The 22,003-nt window shown below is 35.8% G+C and overlaps 1 protein-coding gene and 1 long non-coding RNA gene across 8 annotated transcripts in view; one reads left to right on the top strand and one right to left on the bottom strand.

The window, feature by feature from the left end:
• HMBOX1 (homeobox containing 1) overlaps window positions 1-22,003 on the bottom strand; it is a 202,472-nt gene that overhangs the window by 80,779 nt on the left and 99,690 nt on the right. For all 7 annotated transcript variants that reach the window (XM_005670463.3, XM_005670458.3, XM_001926736.7 and 4 more), the window contains exon 4: window positions 19,741-19,826. In XM_005670463.3, the coding sequence (XP_005670520.1) occupies window positions 19,741-19,826 (86 nt within the window). The remainder of the gene's footprint in view (window positions 1-19,740; window positions 19,827-22,003) is intronic.
• Window positions 8,127-9,230, top strand: LOC110256610. Its single transcript, XR_002338355.1, has 2 exons — window positions 8,127-8,237; window positions 8,308-9,230. It is a non-coding gene; the product is annotated as an uncharacterized LOC110256610 (long non-coding RNA).

Genomic DNA, 22,003 nt, shown 5'->3' with positions numbered 1-22,003 from the left:
AAGCCAGTATAACCCTAATCTCAAAATGAGATGACGATATTACAAGAAATGAAGACTACAGCTCCATGTCCCTTGTGCATATGGATGTACAAATCCTCAATAAAATGCTAGCAAACTGAATCCGACAACATATACAAAGGATCATACACCATAACCAAGTGGGATCTACCTTAGGAAGGCAAATTCATTCAACATATGAAACCCAATAAGTGTAATATTAATAAAGGACATAATCCATGAAATTACTTTAATAGACATAGAAAAAAACATTTAACAAAATCCAGCTTCCTTTCACGATCTAGAACACTCAACAAACTAAGAAGAGAAGTAAACATCTTACCTTGATAGAGTACATCCATGAGAAACCCACAGCTGATATCTTACTTAGTGGTTAAAGACAGATAGCTTCACCACTAAGATTGCAGGATACAAGATCAATATACAAAATTAAATTTTATCTCTATCCACTAGCAATAAACAATTCAAAAAATTAAATTCAGAAATCAATTTCATTACAGTATCTTCAAAAGGAATAAAGAATTTACAAATAAATCTGACAAAAGTAGTGCAAAACTTGTAAAATGAAAACTAAAACACTGTCAAAAGAAACTAAAAAATAGGAGTTCCCATTGTGGCTAAGATGGTTAAGAACCCGACAGTCTCCGTGAGGATGCAGGTTCAATCTGTGGCCTTACTCAGTGGGTTAAGGATTCAACATTGCCAGAGACTGCAACCTAGGTCACAGATATTGCTCAGATCCAGTATTGAGGTGGCTGTGGTGTAGGCCTCAGCTGCAGCTAATTCAATCCCTAGCCCAAGAACTTCAACATGCTGCAGGTATGACCATTAAAGAAAAGAAAGAAGGAAAAAAAAATTGAATACCTAAACAGAAAGACATCTCATTTTTCTAAATTGTTAAAGTGACATTTTTGTTAAAATATTGTTAAAATGACAATGCCCCCCAAATTGATTTGCAGATTCAACATAATTCCTACTAAAATTCCAGTTGGCTTTTCTACAGAAATCCTAAAATTCCTATGGAAATATAACGGACTCAGGAATAGTCAAAACAATCTTTAAAAAGAACAAAGTTGAAGAACTCACACTTCACAATTTCAAAACTTACTGTCAAACTACACTATTCAAGACTTTGTGGTACTGGCATAAGGACATATAGGTCAACAGACTGGAATTGAGAGCCAGGCAATAAACTCACATTTTATGGTCAATTAATTTTTGATGAGGGTGACAAGAAAATTAAATAGGAAAAGAAGAGTCTTTTCAGCAAATGATGCTGGAGCACTAGATAACCACATGCAAAAAATATGATGTTGGGTTCCCATCTCATACATCCTATATAAAAATTAACACAAAATGGATTAAACCTAAATATAAAAGTTAAAATTATAAAACTTAGAAGAAAACAGACATAAATCTGTGTAATTCTGAATTAGACAATAGTTTCTTAGCTATGACACAAAAAGTAACAAAAACTGGATTTTGTCAAAATTATAGTCTTGTGTACTTCAAAAGTCAGTTAAGAAGAGTGTGTAAAAATATTTACAAACTCTGCATGACAAGGGACTTGTATCTAGACTACATAAAGAACTCTTATAATTCAATGTAAAAAGACAAAAACAATAAAAATCAGGCAAAAGGCCTGACTAGACATTTCTCAAAGAATATACAAAAATAGACAAAAATCACTTGGAAGAAATGCTCACCATCATTAGTTGCTAAGGAAATACAAATCAAAAATACAAGATACCACTTCAGAACCATTAGGAATGACTGTAATTAAAAAGACAAACAATAATAAGTGTTCATGAAGATGTGAAGCAATTGGATCCCTCATATATTTGTGGAGGGTCTGTAAAACAGAAAACAGTTTGACAGTTGCCCCAAATCTTAAACATAGAATTACCATATGACCTACAATTCCATTCTAAGTTTATTCTAGGAGAATCTGTCTACACAGAAACTTGTACACAAATGTTCACAGCAGCATTATGCACAACAGTCAAAATGTGGGAACAATTCAAATGCCCAACTGATGAATAAATAAAATGTGGTACATCCATACAAAGAAATATCATTCAGCTATTAAAAGTAATGAAGTGCTGATACATGCTACAACATGGATGAACCTATGCTAAGTGAAACGAAGGTAGACACAAAAGTTTACATAATGTATGAGACTATTTTATGAAATGTCCAGAAATCCCTCTATAGGTAAATCTAAAGAGACAGAAAATAAGTTAGTGATTTCCAGGAGCTGGGGGAATTGGAGGCTTATAGATATGAGGGTTTTTTTTGTTTTGTTTTGCTTTTTTTTAAGGGCTATACCTGTGGCATATACAAGTTCCCAGGGTAGGGGTTGAACTGGAGTTGCAGCTTCTGGCCTACACCACAACCACAGCAATGCCAGATGGGAGCTGTGTGACCTATACACAGCTCATGGCAACAATGGATCCTTAACCCACTGAGTGGGACCAGGGGTCCTCATGGATTCCAACTAGTCGGGGGTCACTACCACTGAGCCACAAAGGTAACTCCCCTGTATGAGGTTTCTATGCTAAATTGAATCTATACAGGAATACTCGCATTATTCTTGTTGCCTCATCCCTGTAGAACTGTTACCTTTAACCAAAGATCAGGGATCAACCAGTCATAACTAAGATACTTTTTTTTTTTATCTTTTTTTTTTTTTTAGCACTGCACCTGCGCAGGTTCCCAGGCTAGGGGTCGAATCGGAGCTATAGCCTCCAGCCTACGTCAGAGCCACAGCAATGTGGGATCCGAACCGCATCTGCGACCTACACCACAGCTCACGGCAATGCCAGATCCTTAAACCATTGAGCAAGGCCAGGGATCGAACCCACAACCTCATGGTTCCTAGTCGGATTCGTTAACCACTGAGCCACGATGGGAACTCCCATAACTAAGATACTTTTAAACGTAACTTGTTATCTTATCCAGGATGGAGAAGGTGTGTGTTGATGTCCATCATTTTCCTTTGTTTCAATTCAGAATTCTTATTTGATTTAGTCTGTGTTTTAAGGTTGTGTCTTCACTGAAGACAGAAGTTTTAAAAATTTCTTATCTTTATTGTTAGGTTACAATGGGACAGAAGTGGAGAGAAAAGATTTATTCTATTTTTAACTAGCATCCCTCAATATTTTAAAACTTTGCTGATCTAATGGGCCAAAAAAACCCTGTTAACTTGTAGTTGATTGTTCTTATTTAATTTTCTAAGAGGCTGCAAATATTTTTGCATGCTTGTTAGCCATTTATATTTCATCTTCTGAAAATTATATCGTGATAGTTTTACAAATTTTTCTATTGAGTTTCACAGTAACTTGTAATTATTCTTTTGACGATTATAGATACCAATCTTTTGCTTTCTACATTGCAAATATAAAGTATAAATTTTGTTTACAGTGTCTATCAGATATATGCTTAAAAATTCTACAGAGTTAAATCCCTGTAACTTTATCTTTCAGGTTATACATATGACTTAGGAGAAGTCTCCCTACTTCAGAATAATAAAAATATTCAACATTTTCTTGGAGTTCCCTGGTGGCGTAATGGCTAAGGATCTGGTGTTGTCACTGCTGTGGTGTGGGTTTGATCCTTAGCTTGGGGATTTCCACATGCTGTGGGAGCAGTCAAAAAATTTTTTTCTAAACAGTAATGTAAGACTGTTTAATCCATCTTAAAAACACACACACACACACACACACACACATATATATATTTATTTATTCCATATGGAAATTGATGTTTATTTCTGGTGTGATGTTGAGACAATTTTTTCATTTTCAAATAGACAACCAATGGAAAAACATTATTTCTGTGCGATTTTGAAATAATTCCTCTATTTAAGCCAAATTTCCCAACATACAAGGAACTACTAATGACTCTGTTCTGTAAAAATAATGCACCTATGAAATTGAAAATATGATCTTATTTAATTACTGTAACCATATAGTATATTTTAATACATAGCAGGGCAAATTAGTTCAAACTCTTTCCTCTGATTTTTTTTTTTAACTTTCTTTTTATGACTGCACCTGTGGCATATCGAAGTTCCCAGGCTAGAGGTTGAATCAGAGCTTCAGCTGCAGGCCTACACCACAGCCATGGCAACAATAGACCCAAGTCACATCTGCAACACAGGCTGCAGCTTGCGGCAAAGCCAGATCCTCAACCCACTCAGCGAGACCAGGGATCGAACCCACATCCTCATGGACACTATGACAGGTTTTGAACCTACTGAGCCAAGAGAAGAACTCCTCTGATCTTTGTAAAGAATGTCTTACTTATTAGTATGACTTTTTTTTTTTTTTCTATACGTGAACTTTAGAATTATGTGTAAATAAACAACAACATTCTGTTGTGGTTCTGATTGTTATCAAAGAGCATACAGAGTAGAGTGGTGGTACTTGAGTTGAATCTGGCCAGCACATATTATGGTTGAACCTGTGACATGGAACATGTTTTAAAAACTCGTGCCCCAAAATAAAATCAGTCACTTCCCTCATACGCCTTACAATCCATTCCCTTCCTCATTCCACCTGACACATATATACGGATGCATTATTCTTTTAAGGATAAACAGTGCTCCATAATATGGAAGCACCATAATTTATCTAACTAGTACCCTACTGATGAACACTTAGGTTATTTATAGCCTTTTTCTATCATCTAACATGCTGCAACAAATATTCCTGCACATTCATTATTTTAGACATAAGCAAATATTCCTATAGGATAAATCCCAGAAGATAAATTACATGGTCAAAGGGGGGATACATAAACATTAAAAAAAGAGAGAAATGTTACACATACAAAAGAATAAGTACATTTAAACATAATATATTATCATCAAACTGAAATGCTACCTAAGTCTTTAAATAAATTTTATTTATGCAATTTATTAAACAAGTATTTAGTGTCTGTATGTGGGATAAAGGCGCAAAAAAGGTTTAAAGTAGTTAATGAATTGCTAAATGTTAATAGCTGGTTGAAAATTATAGTACTCAGAAGATGGAATGCACTTTTAAGAAACAGCGATAATTAAAAACAGTGATAATGCATGCATGTATCAAAATACCACACTGCACACCTTAAATATATGCAATTTATATTTGTCAAAAAAATTTTAGATAAAAATAAAAGAAACAAAGACAACCCTATTTTAAAAAGGGCAACAGATTTAAACAGGCAATTCACAGAAAAGACATGTAAATGGTCAATAAATATGAAGTGATGTTTAACCTGAAGAGTAATCAGAGAAATGCATTTAAAACTGCAATGATGAAAGTATATCCAATCTCCTGGGATAGACTATGATGGAAAATTGTGTTTTTTCAAATGTGTACACACACACACACACACACAGACTGTGTCACTTTGCTGAACAGTAGAAACCGGTTGATTGTAAATCATCTATACTTCAATAAAATTTTTTTTAAGAAAAACAAAAAAGGCAGAGACTTTGCTTGCCCGCTTGTATCTCTCACAAGTGTTCTATCTTAATAAATCTATTTCTTGCCTATCATTTTGTCTCTTGTTGAATTCCTTCTGCGCAGAGGCACGAAGAACCTGAACCTCAGTGAATTCAGACACTGGCCAGCCCTTGCAGGTCGTAATGCTTTATACCCAGCTTGTAGCCAAACCAACTCCCACCCATCGTGGACACTGCTGGGGATACCTTCTGTCGGCAACTTCTCAGGTGCTAATATCTGGTTGGAAAACTACCTTGAAAGGGATAACATCTATAACACAAAGGAGACACTGGTGCCAAGGGAGAGCCTGGCCTCACTGGTATTCAAGGTCCCCCTGGCCCTGTTGGAGAAGAAGGAAAGGGAGGAGCCCGAGGTGAACTCAGACCTGCTGGCCTGCCTGGACTCCCTGACGAGCGTGGTGGACCTGGTGCTGCTGGAGAGCCTGGCAAAGTTGGAGGGCAAGGTGTTCCCAGACCCCCTGGCACTGTTGGTCCTGCTGACAAAGATGGAGAAGCTGAAGTTCAGGGACACCCTGGAGTTGCTAGCCCCACTGCAGGCAAACCCAGTGAACAGGGTGTCCCTGGAGACCTTGGTGCTCCCAGCCCCTCTGGAACAAGAGATGAGAGAGGTTTCCCTGGTGAGCTTGTTGTGAAAGATCTCCCAGGCCCTGCTGGTTTCACTGGCCCCCTGGTACTGATGGCCCATCTGGTGCTAAAGGCAAACCTGGTGATGCTGGTCCCCCTGGCTCGGCTGGATCTACTGGACCCCTGGACCCTTTGATAACATTGGTGCTCCTGGACCCAAAGGTGCTTATAGGAGCACTGGTCCTCCTGGTGCTTACTGGTTTCACCATATGCTGTTTAATCTCTAAGGTGACTGGGAAAATGATGTTAACCAGGCGACATTGGCTTATGCCTCTCCCAAGAGAAAACGACAGGTGTTCTACTCCTTCTCTAGGCAGGCCCATGCCCTATCTCAGCAGGATGTAGTTACTGAACCATTGTGGCCCAATATCCCTTTAGGCATAACAGGGTAAAACGTTTAGAGGGGGAAATGACAGGGATGGAACAGGCAAAGGTAGTTGTAGAAGCCCCAATAAGGGACCATAGAGAGGGAAACCTAGTAGGGACTTTGGGACATCAATGTAAGTTAATAATTGCTCAAGTAAGCCATCAGAACAAGGAAGGGTTGCTCGACTAGTGGAGGCGTGGGATTTGCCTCAGGTTGTTGGGTGGGGATGTGATGTAGCCTGCATCAGGTCCAGATCAGAGGCAGGAATTTAAGTACCACCCTTCCACTGATTTGAATACAAGATACCAAGGAGGATCTACTACTCCCAGAAAGAAAGAGGCAGTCTTTTCCCACTTCCACTCCCCTTGGATGACAAAACTGTAGCCCAACTAATCCTGGGACAGAGCTTCCTTGCCTACCCTCTGGCATCTCTCATAAGCATCCTATCTTAATAAATCTATTTCTTGCCTATCAAAAAACAAAAACAAAAAACTGCAATGATAAAAAATGCTAAGAGAGTAGATCTTAAAAGTCTTCATTACAATAAAAAAGTATTTTTGTAACTATGTACATGACAGGTTTTAACTAGATTTATTGTGGTGATCCTTTTACAAAATATATAAAATTTGAATCATTATGTATTACACCTAAAACTAATATATGTCAATTATACCTCAATAAAAAATAAAACAAAATAAACTGCAATGAAATACCATTTCACTTATATCAGGTTGGCAAAACATGAAGAAAAGCCTAACAGTATGTCAATTACTGGCAAAGATGGAGAGCAATAGTTAGAGTATAAATGTTTATGGCTAGTTTGGAGAACGATCCAAGCAGAATGTTCATTAATACTTACTTCACATTTTACAGAATCTATAATGACCACAAGATGTGTCACTGTCTTATGTACCGGGGCGGGGGGGGGGGGGAAGACTGCTGGAAGGGGAAAAAAACAAATTGGTGATAATACTCTTTATGTACTGATGTGGGATACTTTCCAAGTTAGAAAAGCTTGGTACAGAATAGTATATATTCTTTTTCATCTTGGCAAAAAAGAAGACAAGGACTATAGATATACTTTGTTTATAAATGCATAAAACATCTCTGCAGAAATTAACATTAGTCTCTTCTAGTAAGGGAATCATGGCTGAGAAACAGAAACAAGAGATTTAGTACGGTACATACCCTTATGTACCTCTGAAATTTGACCTCATGAACATATTTTCTAACATGAAAAGTCAATTTTTATTTTTTACTTTTAGTTTAATTATTAGCCACCTTTTTAAGTAATGAGAATACACAGAGGGAGTCCCCTGGTGGCTCAGTGAGTTAATGATCTGGCATTATCACTGCTGTGGCTCGGGTCACTGCTGTGGTGCAAGTTAGATCTCTGGCTGGAAACTTCTGCATGCCGTGGGTGTCCACCCCGCCCCCAAAAAAGGGAATATGTAGAAAAATTTTAAATTGCACTTTAGGGAACTAGTTTCATTCAGAAAATACTTCCAGAATGATTTTTATATTGATTCCATCCCTTTTACCTTTTTAAAACATCTTTATTGAGATATAATTTACATACCATACAATTTACCCATTTAAAGTGTACAATTCATAGGTTTTTAGTATACTCAGAGCTGTGCAACCACCACAACTGGTCAACTGATTTCCCTTTCTTTAGAATAATAAAATGAGGATAATAGACAGAACGCTGGTAAGGTCAGCAAATAAAAAAAAAAAAAAAAAAAAAAAAAAAAAAAAAAAAAAAAAAAAAAAAAACGCTGGTAAGGTCAGCAAATAAAAAGACTATGGGGCATAGAGAAGGAAGATCCTGCCAGAAGGGGAGCTGGACTTTGTACTGACTTCCTAACTCTGTGCAGGATATTAGCTATAATTACATAAATAACATTTTAAAGGAAATTTTGTGCATGTCAAACTGTGGAAAGCTAGCCATGGTGAAGGAAGTTCCCTATGCTAAACTCAAGATGAAACTTGGACAGTATTTTTTTTCAGATGGAAAAGGATAGCTTTTTCCAAAACTGTAGATTCTCTGATACGACGGTAACAATTGACAAATGGATATACTCTTAAAGCTTAGCTGAGATGCTGAATATGGAATCAACACACTAAATTTTTTCATACTCTGTTATATTAAAATGCTCTGATCTTGATTTTTTCATTGTGTTAGTTTTAGGGGTACAACATAATGATTTGATATATGTATTGATTGCAAAATGATTACCACAAGTTTGATTAACATCATCACCACCCATAATTACAAACTTTGTGTGTATGTGTGATGAACTGCTAAGATCTACTTCTGGCATCTTTGAAATATATAATACGGCATTGTAAACTACAGTCACTATGCTGTACATTGTATCTCCTGGACTTACTTCTCTTATAATTGGAAGTTTGTCCTTTTTGACTATCTTCACCAATTTTGCGTACCTTCCCCACACCCTATCCCCAGCAAGCATCCATCTGTTTTCTGTATCTATGAATTTTAAGATTCCTCATATAAATGATATCTTACAGTATTTGTCATTCTCTGCATGACTTATTTCACTTAGCATAATGCCCTTACAGTCCATCTATGTTGCCATAAATATTTTCTCTACCCATTCATACATTGATGTGTACAGTCAGGTTGTTTCCATGTCTTGGCCATTGTAGATATGTTGCAATGAACATGAGGATGCTATATATTTTTAAAAAATTCATTATAAGGTGGCCCAAGGCTGGAAATATTATGGATAACATATTTAGTCTTATGAAGGTTAGTTTCAAAAAAGTTAGTCTGGAGAGAGACAAAGGAGGAAATGATTGCTGGATGAACATTAAACAGTGTAACAGTTAATAATCACAAAAATAAACAATTTCCATGACATTTACTGTGTGTCAGAAACTTTACATAAACTAACTCACTTAATCTACTTAAGAACCCTCTTAGGTGTGTGTTATTATTATTTTCATTTTCCAAAAGAAGAAACGGAGGTTTGAGACATTTAAAGACTTGCTCAAAGTTACATAACTAGTAAGTGACAGAAGTAATATTTTAAGTCCTCAAAGTCATGCACTTGACCACTGCACTATATTGCCTTTACATACTGAAATGCTATGTTAAGAACACTGAATTTGCAGCAAGACAAACAGCTGTGTAACTATGGGCAAATGACTCAATCTCGGTTAGCCACAGTTTTCTCTTCTATAACTGAAGAAGTTAACACTTGCCTCTCAAATATACAAAACAGTTAGCAAAGCATCTAGCACTTGGAAAGTGTTAAAAAAATTATAGCTAAAAATAAAAACTTTCCAAAAAAGAGAGGTTTAGCTAATAAGGTGCATAGTAGTAAAAAGCAGAGCAATTGGTCATCTACAACTCAGAGTACTATATGCTATCCTGATAGGAAGGGCTTGGGCACAATAGGCAATCTTTGTTTAAAATAGAGGAAGAGTTCACAGTGGCTCAGCAGTAATGAACCCAACTAGTATCCACGAGGATGTGGGTTCGATCCCTAGCCTAGCTCAGTGGGTTAAGGATCCAGCCTTGCTGTGAGCTGTGATGTAGGTCACAAACATGGCTCAGAGCCTGCACTGCTGTGGCTGTGATGTAGGCTGGCAGCTGCAGCTCCAATTTGACCCCTAGCCTGGGAACTTCCATATCCATGGCTATTGTCCTAAAAAGCAAAACAAACAAACAAACCCCAAATTGTTAAAGGAGAAAAAAGAAACACATGAAAATAGCATATTCTAGTTCTTACAATGTTTAGAAATATAGATCACATTTAGTGCATTTCTAAAAACTCTTCCCAATGATTCTCATCATGAACAATGATAGCAACTCTGGGGCAATGTTATATTGGACATGTACATTAAAATCAATATGTCCAAAAACCAAGATCTTGTCCACAGATCTGCTTGGGAATAAATTGAGAGATAAATCAGTTAATAGGTATAAAACTACTAAAAAAAGCAAAATCTTACTGCTTAAATGAGCAAAAACTATGTTCTTTACTCAGGCATAATAGGATACAAGGGAAGGGCTATTGCTGTATTTAAAGCAAATTCAATTTGGCTCATAGTTTGTAATCCTGCTATCGTAGGCAAGCGGCAAGAGAAAAACATTTCTGCCAAAGGTAAAATCATGTAGAAAAAAGTGCTGGCCATCTTAGAGGTATTAATGACCCCCAAATAGCTACTATTCTACATTCTATACTGCTGAAGTACAGGGTACAGGGTATTCTATTCTGACTAAAGTATAGTGCACAAGCCCTGTAGGATTAGATTTAAACTAAGTCATGACCAACTTTAAGATATTCACTATAATAAAAAAAGTACAGTCTCAAAAATAAAGATATTTAAGGAAGAACTAACAACAATTTTATACTAATTCTTCTAGGAATACAAGAGAACATTTCCCAATTCATCTTATGAGATCACATTATTATAACAAAAATGGACAAGGACATTACAAGAATAGAAAACAAAACAAAACAAACCCAGAACAATATCACTTATGAACAAAGATGGAGGAATTCTTAACAGAATGTCAACAAACTGAATCAAACCATATAAAAAGAAAAATTCAGTGGAGGTTTTCCCACAATGCAAGGTATAATATTTGAAAATCAATGTAATTCATCAAATTAACAAGATGAAAAAAGAAAAACCATTTGGTCATCTCAAAGATGCATAAAAAGCATTTGACACAGTACAATATCCACTTATGATAAAAATTCTCAGAAACTAGAAAAGGAATTTCTCTTAAAGGGCATCTTGAAATGGGGCATATATGAAAAACCTACAGTTAGGATGGCACTTAATGGTAAACGATTGAATTCTTACTTTCCAGAACTGGGAAAAAGGCAAAGATATTTATACTCATCACTATAATATTTAACTAGCACTCCTAGCCAATGTGATAAGGCAAGAAAAAGAAAACACATACCCTTTGAAAAAGAAGCAGAATGATCTCTCTTCACAGACAACATGACTGTCTACGTAGAACACCTTAAGAATTTATTTTAAAAAGCTACCAAGGAGTTCCCGTCATGGCTCAGTGGTTAATGAATCCGACTAGGAACCATGAGGTTGCAGGTTCGATTCCTGGCCTTGCTCAGTGGGTTAAGGATCTGGCATTGCCGTGAGCTGTGGTGTAGGTCACAGACACAGCTTGGATCCTGCATTGCTGTGGCTGTGGTGTAGGCTGGCGGCTACAGCTCTGATTAGACCCCTAGCCTGGGAACCTCCATATGCCACGGAAGCAGCCCTAGACAATGCAAAAAGATAAAAAATATATATGTATATATATATATAGTACCAATGTAATATATATCTAAAATATTTAGGGAGTTCCTATTGTGGCTCAGCAGTAACGAACACGACTAGTAACCATGAGGATGTGGGTTGGATCCCTGGCCTTGATCACTGATTAAGAATCCAGTGTTGCCATGAGCTGTGGTGTAGGTTGCAGACATGGCTCAGATCCTGCATTGCTATGGCTGTGGTGTGGGCCAGCAGCTGCAGCTCCAATTTGATCGCTAGCCTGGGAACTTCCATATGCTACAGGTGCATCCCTAAAAAGCAAAAAATTAAATTAAAAAAAATTAGATGAATTTAGTAAAATCTGTGCAAGACCTATACTCTGAAAAACTACTAACATGGCTGAGGGAAATTAAAGAAGGCCTAAACAAATGGATAGATATACCATGTACAGAGATGGTAATATTTGATATGATTAAGATTCCTGATGCTAGTTTTATTAATATATTCGCCAAATCCCAATCCCACTACAAATACACTTTTTTTTTAGGAACTGAGAGGCTGATTTTAAAATGACATAGAAATGAAAAAGACCTAGACTATCAACAGTGATCTTGAAAAAAGACAAACAAAATCAGAAAGAATTAGATTATCTGATTTCAAGACTTACTGTAAGTTTACAATAATTCAGTTTTGTATTGGTATAGGAATAGACATAAAGTCCAACAGAGAACACACAAATATACTCACAAATATATATTCATTTTTGATAAAGATGTCAATGTAATTTAATAGGGAGAGAAGAGTCTCTTGACAATTGCTGACCATTTCAAAAAATGGTACTACAACAATTAGGTATCCATGTTGGAAAAAAAAATTGTCTTATCGCATACATACACAAAAACTAACTTGAAATGTTTAACAGACCTAAATCTATCAGCTCAAACTATAAAACTTCCAGAAGAAAACTCAAGAAAATCTTTGATACTTCATTTTGGCAAATTTTCTTGGGACACAAAAAGCATGAACCACAAAGGGAAGAAAAAAAAAAAAGATAAATATAACTTCATCAAAATTAAAAGCATTTGCTCTTTGAAAAACAATACTAAGAACATGTAAGGATAACCTGACCCCCTTGCTGTACAGTGGGAAAATAAAAAAAAAAATAAATAAATAAAAAAAAAAGAAAAAAAAAGAAAATGAAAATGCAAGCCTTATGCTAGGATATCTGTATATCTACACATTTGAGGACTTGTACCCAGAATATACACAGAACTCTTATAATCAATAATAAAGCAAACAACCTGATTAAAAAAAAATAGGAAAAAGAACTGACAGACATTTCAGCTAATAAGATACATGAATTACAAATGAGCATCTGAAAAGATAATTAGTCATTAGGAAAATGCAAGATAAAACTAGAGTGAAATGCTATTACAAATGCACTAGGATGGCTAAGCTTAAAGAGAAACACAAATAGCAAGTGCTGAAGAGCATGCAAAGAAACTAGAAATCTGACATACTGTTAGTGAGGACACTAAATGGTATAGCCACTCTGGAAAAGTTTGGTGGTTTCTTAAAATGTTAAATAGGAGTTCTCTTGTGGTGTAGGATCCAGTGTTGTCATTGCAGCAGCTTGGGTCACTACTGTGTCATGGGTTCAATTTCTGATCCAGGAATTTCCAGATGCCGCAGGTGCAGCCCATAATAATAAAAAGTTAAACACTTACTTAACAATAATCCTATAACCCTATTGCTAGCTATGAGAAACAAAAACATATGTCTCCACCAAAACTTGTACATAAATATTCATAGCAAATTAATTCTTAATAGACAAAACCAGGAAACAACTCAAATGTCCATCAACCCATTAATGAATAAATGAATTCTGTTTTATCCATTCAATGGACTAGTATTCAGCATTTAAAAAATTACATACCTACTGATACATGTAACAACATAATGAATCCCAAAAGTTTCATGCTAAGTGAGAGAAGTTAGACACAAAATGGTATGTAATATATGATCCCAGTCATATCACATTACTGACAGAATAAGTGGTTATAAGGGACTTGCAGAGGGAAGCAGTATTTGACTTCAAAGAGACATGAGAAAACTTGCTGAAATACTGAAAAAGTCCTATATCTGGATTTTGGTAATGGTTAAACTTGGTACAACTCAGAGAACTCTACATTGTATTATAATAGGACAATATTACAGTCTGTGATCTATGCTTTACCAACACTGCTTTTCTAATATAAATGTAAATTTTACTTATTTATAGCCGCTTTATTCATAATTTCCAAAACTCAGAAGCAACCAAGATGTCCTTCAGTAGGTGAATGAGTAAATAAATTATGGAATATCCAGACAGTAGAATATCACTTAGTGCTATTGAACTTAGTTGAAATGAACTACCAAGCCATGAAAAGACATTAAGGAGACTTAACCACTTAATATTAAGTGAAAGAAACTAACCAACAAAATGTGGCCTTTTCAGCAGTAAAGTATAACAGTATAACAACATTCTGGAAAAGGCAAAACTGTGGAGACAGTAAAAAGATCAGCAGTTGCCGAGGCTTAGGGAAGATAAGAGGGTAGGATAAACAGGTGGAGAACAGAGGATTTTTAGACAGTGAAATTATAGTATCATCATATGATACTATAATGGTAAATAGCAGTCATCACACATTTTTCAAAACCCAGTACAATGTATAATACCATGTATACCTAAAGTAAACTCTTGGGGTGATAATGATGTGTCAAAGTAGGTATATACTACAACAAATGTACCACTCTAGCACAAGATGTTGATAGTAGGGGAGGCTGTGTGTGTGTGTGTGTGTGTGTGTGTGTGTGTGTGTGTGTTGGGGGGTGGAGTGAGGCATGAAGTATATGCGAACTCTCTCTATGTTCTGCTAACTTCCACTGTGAACCCAAAACTGCTCTAAAACATAAAGTTCTTTTATAAAAAAAAAAAAAAGATATATTGGCATTTTAGGTAGTTTTTAGTGTCTGGTCTGAAGTTCTCTGATTAGGAAGAAGATCTCTATCTACCTATCTATACATATATATACATACACATAGCTTTGTAAAGAAATTATAATTAAATTGAATATGCAGTGCTTTCATTCTTCATTTTTTAATTTTTTCATGTTTTTCTTTTTTTAGGGCTGCACCTGTGGCATATGGAAGTTCCCAGGCTTGGGGTCGAATTAGAGCTGCAGCTGCTGACCTATACCACAGCCAAAGCAATGTAAGATCTGAGCTGCATCTGTTACCTACACTGCAGCTCATGGCAACACTGGATCCTTAACCCAGTATGTGGGGCCAGGGATCGAGCCCGAATCCTCATAGATCCTAGTCAGGTTTATTACCACTGAGATACAATGGGAATTCCTACTCTTCATTTTAAAGATAAATAAGAAAAGGGAAGTGATCCAAATACAGTTGGAATATTTCTAAAATTTATTCAGAGCTTTTCTTTACACAATTCTTACATTCTGGGAATGAGAGTCACTAGACAGGAGTAAGACACGCATTTGTTAAATATATTTAGCAGTTTAAAAACAGAATGGAATTTGACAACTAGAAAAGATACTTGGAAAACACTTGCTGAAACGCCTCATCTTATAAATAAACTGAGGCTCAGAGAAATTATGTGATTTGCCCTGGATCACACTGTTATCTGACAGAAGGACTAAAATTTTGGTACTCAAAAGTTTAATGGCTGCTTTTCCATTATACTACTATCATTCAATAAAAAAGAATTGTGGTAAATTTTTTAAAATTCAGAGATGATTTTCTTCTTTCATTTCTTTATTTTTAAGAGGATATGAATCAAATCAGTATATTTATTTAGCTGATAAGCACATACTCAAGCTCTGCCCATTTACTCATTTATTCTGCCCACCTGACTTTTCCCAGAGGTCATTTTAAAGAGAAAATCATGTTTTAAGAACTCTAACAGCCCAATAAAATGTTTTACCCTAGAAGTGAACATAAAATGTTTGTGTTTATTACTAAAGCAAAGGCTATGTACTCTCCCCACCCTACCATTGTTAGTGAGAATTTAGAATCTTCCTCAATCTCTTACAGAGGTAAAAATCCACCCTTGGTGGGAGCAGCTGTGACTCTGTGAAAGATGCTACAAATAAACATGCTGGGAAATTCAGCAGGCACTGTTATTATATCCTGTTTATACTGTCATTTTTCCTATCAGTAGGATATTATTTATACAGACCCCACCCATGAACTTCTTGTTTATCTTATTATAGAAATCCTCCCAATCTATAAAAAGAAGCCTCTGTATTTTGTTTCTGGGACAAGAACATGTGTTATAATTTTGCACCTCGGTACATTTTTTAATTTAGCATTTCCTTTTGTTATGCACCACTTGTTCTCATTTTTATCTCAAGGCTGATTTATTTCATTATTTCACATATTAAACTTAACTGACTTTAAGAGACTCCAATTCCAGAGCACCATATCCTAAACTTTATTTTGGAGTAGATTTCATCAGGTAGATACTCTTCTAAGACAAACTTCACATTTGTTTAGACAGAAAAATGTGCCTATATACGAATCAGGCACCCCAATGAGTGAGCCCTGGATGCCTATAAGACTTCCTCAGCCAGGCAATTCTAACGCAGGTAGGGCAATTACGAGGGCCAGGCTTTACACCGCAATTTCGGTTCTCACTAACTAACTATGCTCTAGGTAGATTTAGTTGGAATGAAAAGCACTGCCCTTGAGTTTAGCTTCATGGCTAAATACGCTAGTGAAAATGTAACACTGTAACACATGAGAAATACATGAATTCAGTAAGTTGACCAAAGGGACAATGAACCAATCTGGTTATAAATCATCCTCATTCCCCTGTCTTATGTAAATAATTGAATTAAAGTAGATAAAAGAAAAATGCTGAGTTTCTTAAGAGCAGAAATTCATGCAGCATTTATTGAGCAAATAAATATTTCTGGAGGGTAAATACCATTGAACAAAGTCATGCTGGATAAATTTTCACATGTATAGCTTGTGTTAGGTTACCAATGCTCCCTTTCTAGGTAAACATGAGATCTTCAGAGAGTATGGGCAATGCTAGACTCTTTGAGAATGTGTAAGAAAGATCTCTGATTTTAAAGAACAATACTCTAAAATGAGTATTGTTTACTATCTCAGGGTTCTGAATTAAGTGGAATTAATTTCAGAAAAGAGAGAGGTCTACATGGGCTGTCAGGATTAAAGAAGTCAGAATGAGGATAATAACTGAGGTAATATTGATAAACAGGAACTGATAAGACCAAGGTGAGGAGATGAGGCATCATAGGCATAATCAATGATTTGTGAGCACCCAGGTAAGCAGAATAGTGGAAATGATAAGCAGCTGAATCAAGGTAGGAAGTATACTGGGTAGGAGTTAGAAATAAACAGGCTGCTGGAACAGATTATAGTTTCATTTACCAGGCAATGGAGAACCATCAAAGACATCTGATCAAGGGAAAAACGGCTTTTGCACTAGGAATGAAGAGGAAGAATAAACTGGCATAAGGCAGAAATGGGGGGAAGGAGTTTTTTATAGCACCAAATCCTATGATTATAGTAGCGAAAGGCCATGTAACATAACAGATAATACATGCGTAAAAATTTCAACTCTTGCTTTCAAAAACAGGAGATGGCTGGAGTTCCCTGCTGGCCTAGACGTTGAGGATTTGGCGTTATCACTGCAGAGGCTCAGATTCACTCCCTGGCCAGGGAATTGGCACATGCCCTGGGCGCAGCCAAAAACAAACAGGAGATGGCATCTTGATGACTGTCACTGACTAGGGGTTAAACAATGCCAATCCACTCAAGTTAATATCAGAAAAGCTCACAAGTCTCCTAGAATAGAACTTCTCAAACACAAATTACCTGGAGATTTGGTTAAAATGTAAATTCTGATTCATGAGGTTTAGGGTGATACTCTTTACATTTCTAACAAGCTCCCAATAATGATGTTCCATGGAATACATTTTGAGTAGCAAGCAACTAAAGCACCTTCTAATTTCCCTTTCCAAAAAGGCAGTATTTGACGTGTGGTGTAGCTAATGCTTTAGATATGCCTAAGAAATTCATTTTAAAAGTATTTTATTATAATTTGCATCAATGTCCGATGAGTTTCAAAAGATACTATTTTAAAAGTCCAGGATGGGGAGTTCCTGTTGTAGCTCAGCAGAAATGAATCCAACTAGTAACCCTGAGGTGGTATGTTCGATCCCTGGCCTTGCTCAGTGGGTTAAGGATCTGGTGTTGCTGTTAGCTGTGGTGCAGGTCACAGACATGGCTCAGATCCTGTGTTGCTGAGGCTGTGGCATAGGCCGGTGGCTATAGCTCTGATTTGACCCCTAGCCTGGGAACTTCCATATGCCATGGGTGCAGCCCTGAACAGCAAAAAAAAAAAAAAAAAAAAGGCCAAGATGATTCAAGATTCAGAGTATTCAAGATATTTAGAAATATTTCCACTTGGGCAAAATCAACTTTATAACGCTGTTTGTAACACTACTTTTTTTTTTTTTTTTTTTAAGGCTAGCAAACTAGACACCATTGCTTCTAATCTTGGGGACTGAAGTCCTAGAAGACAATGCTCCATCTTTCCATAGTGCACTTCATCAGTGAGTTTCAGTAAAACCCACTTAACTTGCCCTTACAGTGCCCTTAGCACCATATCTTAACCCCTGAAGATAACAATTTATTTTAAATATCCTATCGAAAAAAACCAGAAAATTATAAAAATTAAATTTACACACTGTTCTTTGGTTTAAGATTTATATATGGTAGGATACACCTTTAATTAAAGTTTTTTTAAACCATGAATAGATGTTTCATTTATAAAGATACATTACTAGTGTAATATATTACACACATATTAAGGCTGGCTGACCTTGGATTCTTGGGATGAAATTTAAGACTACCGAAATCTCAAGTTTCATTTTTAACCAAATAAATGGTCAAAAACAACCTTTAAGGTAAATTAATTTCAGTATGTATGCATGTCTAGAGAACAGAAATAGTATCTTAAAATTGGAAAGTACTATTGAAGATCAGATCTGACTATCTCATTGTAGAGGTAAGAAACTGAGGTACAAAGGCTAAAAAGCCTGAAGTCTCATAGCTGCTAGTGTCATGTTAAAAAAGAAGAGGAACAAATTAATTTTAATATCTAGTATAACACACAACGTGTCAACTACAACATGTAGCTAAGAGTTTCTTGTTCTTCTTTCTAATGACTAAGACATAATTGATTTTATTAAGGTGTTACAAATCACTGACATCCAAGAAAGGAGGATTACAGACCAACAAAGAAAAGACATGCTATCCCCAAATTTAAGAACGTCATAAAAAATGCACTCTGAATAGAGAATGACACATATACACCACATACTCAGGATGGGGCTGCGGTGGGGTGGGTAATGGGATGGGATATAGAGAACAAAGAGAAGACAATGATAATTTTTATCTTCTCAGTAATAGTTTGAGGAAAGCTTTCACACACAGAAAAGTGGTTAAAAATACACAACCTTTACTCTCATGAATCATTTTTAATTGATAAAATTGGGGATCAGATTTGGAGGACTGTGAAGCTCTTAAAAAATGAAATGTAGATAGCAGTTGGATGTGCATGTGTCATAAGCTCTGTCAAAATTACAAGAAATCCAGAGAATCCTTTTTTAGCCATAAAATGGGGAATTTTATGCTTATTAAAAAGGCTATAAAATTTACTAGCACGAGTTTAAAAAAAAAGTCACTGGAGAAATTCCAAGATATCGGAGACAATGGGTTTTAAATCACAGGCATACATTATTATGCCTAAGTTGACAGATCTGCACTGCAATGCAGAAATGCAAGCAATATTCCAACATCTGCACTAGAAGGCAGAGACTAGACAAGATTCCAGAATAAAGGACTCTTCAGCTCTTACCTGTTACCTGTGCAACAACTGCTTGGGAAATCCTCCGATTGGCAAGAAAGGCTTTGATTTCCTCTTTTATCACACTGCTGTCCCTCCTAACAAAAACAGAAGACAAGACCAACAATGTATGTTGAAGGTAGAAATCCTCATCTTTGCTAAGAAAGGTGAAGCAGAGAGGTGGGGAGAACATAGAAAGAAAGGACACAAAAATAAAGGTAAACAGACCAAGCTTGTGTGAAAATATGAAATTAAAACAAACCAAGAAACACCAAATATTCAAGTCCTAAAACATCACGCCATCAGACAGACGCTTTAGTGAATGTCACAGTAGATATAAGTCTCATACCAGAGGATGGTTAATCGCATGCTGTGTATAATTCACATTAGGAACAAGGCTGCCATATGGTATATACAAAGTTTCATTACTGGGTAATGAATATATCTTACACAGACAGAAATCCTAGAAAAATAAAAAGCAACAACAACAACAAAAATCAGTTGTGAGTAGATTGTGGCTTTGCATGTAAAATATGCAACTGCATAAATAATGTTCAGTTCATTTTCAAACTTTTTTAAAGGAATAGAAATCATCATTCTCACAACTGCTAAAATATAAGCCATTTTAAGAAAGTCTTTGCCTTTTAATTTGCCTTCTTTTTCCAGTCTAAATCAAAAAATTTTAAGAAGGATGCGTTGACTATAAAATTTTAATCTAAAAGATACTTATTGATTTCCTAATATACGTAATATACAGAATACTTAATGTTTAAAACTGCACTATATTCTGTGCCCTTGTGATGACATATTAGACTTAATTTTCCACCAAGATGCCTAGTAAATTTTTACTTTTTTGAAAATTCAACACATTCTCTAAAGACTAGACATTCACTAGAATGACAATGAATGGCAAGACTTCTGTTTCTTCACCAGAACCAAAACCAGAATATTTCAGTAAAAGTTTTATTTAAAGCCTTAAAACTGACTGATTCCTCTTCGAATGTTCAAATGGATTACATAAATGGATTTTCATTTAAGTTCAACAGAATAGTGGTAACTTATGATCTAATTCAGGAGGTCAGTAACTATGGTCTACAGACTAAACCTGGCCTCCCAACTGTTTTTATACAATCTATAAGTTAAGAATAGTTTTCACAGATGGAACATTTGCAATCAATTCTATGACAAGGATCACTAACTTTGAACATGAATTAAGAAAAATATTACCTCTCCCTAAAATCCCATTCTTCTCATTAATAGGCCTGTGTTTTAAAAATTATATATTTAATTATTATTATTCTATATTGAATTTTGCCAGTAAGAATTTGTGACCATTTGCTCTCTCTCATATGTAATTACCTATATTATATCCTCAATCTTGCCTCTTGGGCACAAAGTCTGAAATGTTTTCCACTAATCCTTATACAAAGTCTGTGAACTCCTGCATGAGAGAAAGGGATCATGAAATCTTTACAAACCATTTTGTGAATGATCCACAATCTCTGCACAGGAGCTCAAGTCTCCCTATAGATTAGTGGGACCAATTTAAGAAAAGTATCCTATCCCCAAAGAACCAGCTATGATTTCACTCAGAGCAGATACTTTAGTCCTTTGGTGAAAAGGAGCTATACACTCTGTTGTTGAATTCTATGCTCTCTTTCAGGAATTCTGGAAAAGGGCAGAGAAGTAGTACTAGGGACAGCTTCCAATCTGGAGCTCTACAGTATGCTCCTCATCTACTGGCTGGAAACCCTAATCAAAAAGATTCCCAAAGGAAGGAAATATAGTCAGCTGCCCTAATCCAACATTAAAAATTTCTCATAATAACCTAGATATTGGATAGATTCCTTCCAAAATGCTTATTTATATTTGAAATATCTCTTTGAAAAACATGAATTCTCATTTTAAAATTGTGTATCTGAAAGAAAAAAAAAGGCACAAATAAACATATTTTGAAGTTGAACAAAATAACTGTCTACATTACCATAGGGCTCTCAAATATCCACCAATAATCAGGAGAGCAAGAGATTAACTTCAGCAGTATCTACTTCAATTGGCTTATGTAAATAAAACAACTAAATCATTTGGTTTCTGATATAGCTGCACAATTAATCTGAAAAAATTTTTTAAAAAGCACTGCATTTCAATGTATAGAATGTCCCTCTAGGAAAGTGAAAACTGAGTTTAAGAGAAAATCTATTGAGCTTAAAAAAGTGTCCATTTGTGGGGAAAACGATTATATGGTATTTTTTGTCCCCTGATTTAAATTGGAATT

The sequence above is a fragment of the Sus scrofa genome, chromosome 14, assembly GCF_000003025.6.
Source record: "Sus scrofa isolate TJ Tabasco breed Duroc chromosome 14, Sscrofa11.1, whole genome shotgun sequence".
In the NCBI taxonomy this organism is placed as follows: domain Eukaryota; kingdom Metazoa; phylum Chordata; class Mammalia; order Artiodactyla; family Suidae; genus Sus; species Sus scrofa.
This window is presented reverse-complemented; position numbering and strand designations above follow the sequence as displayed.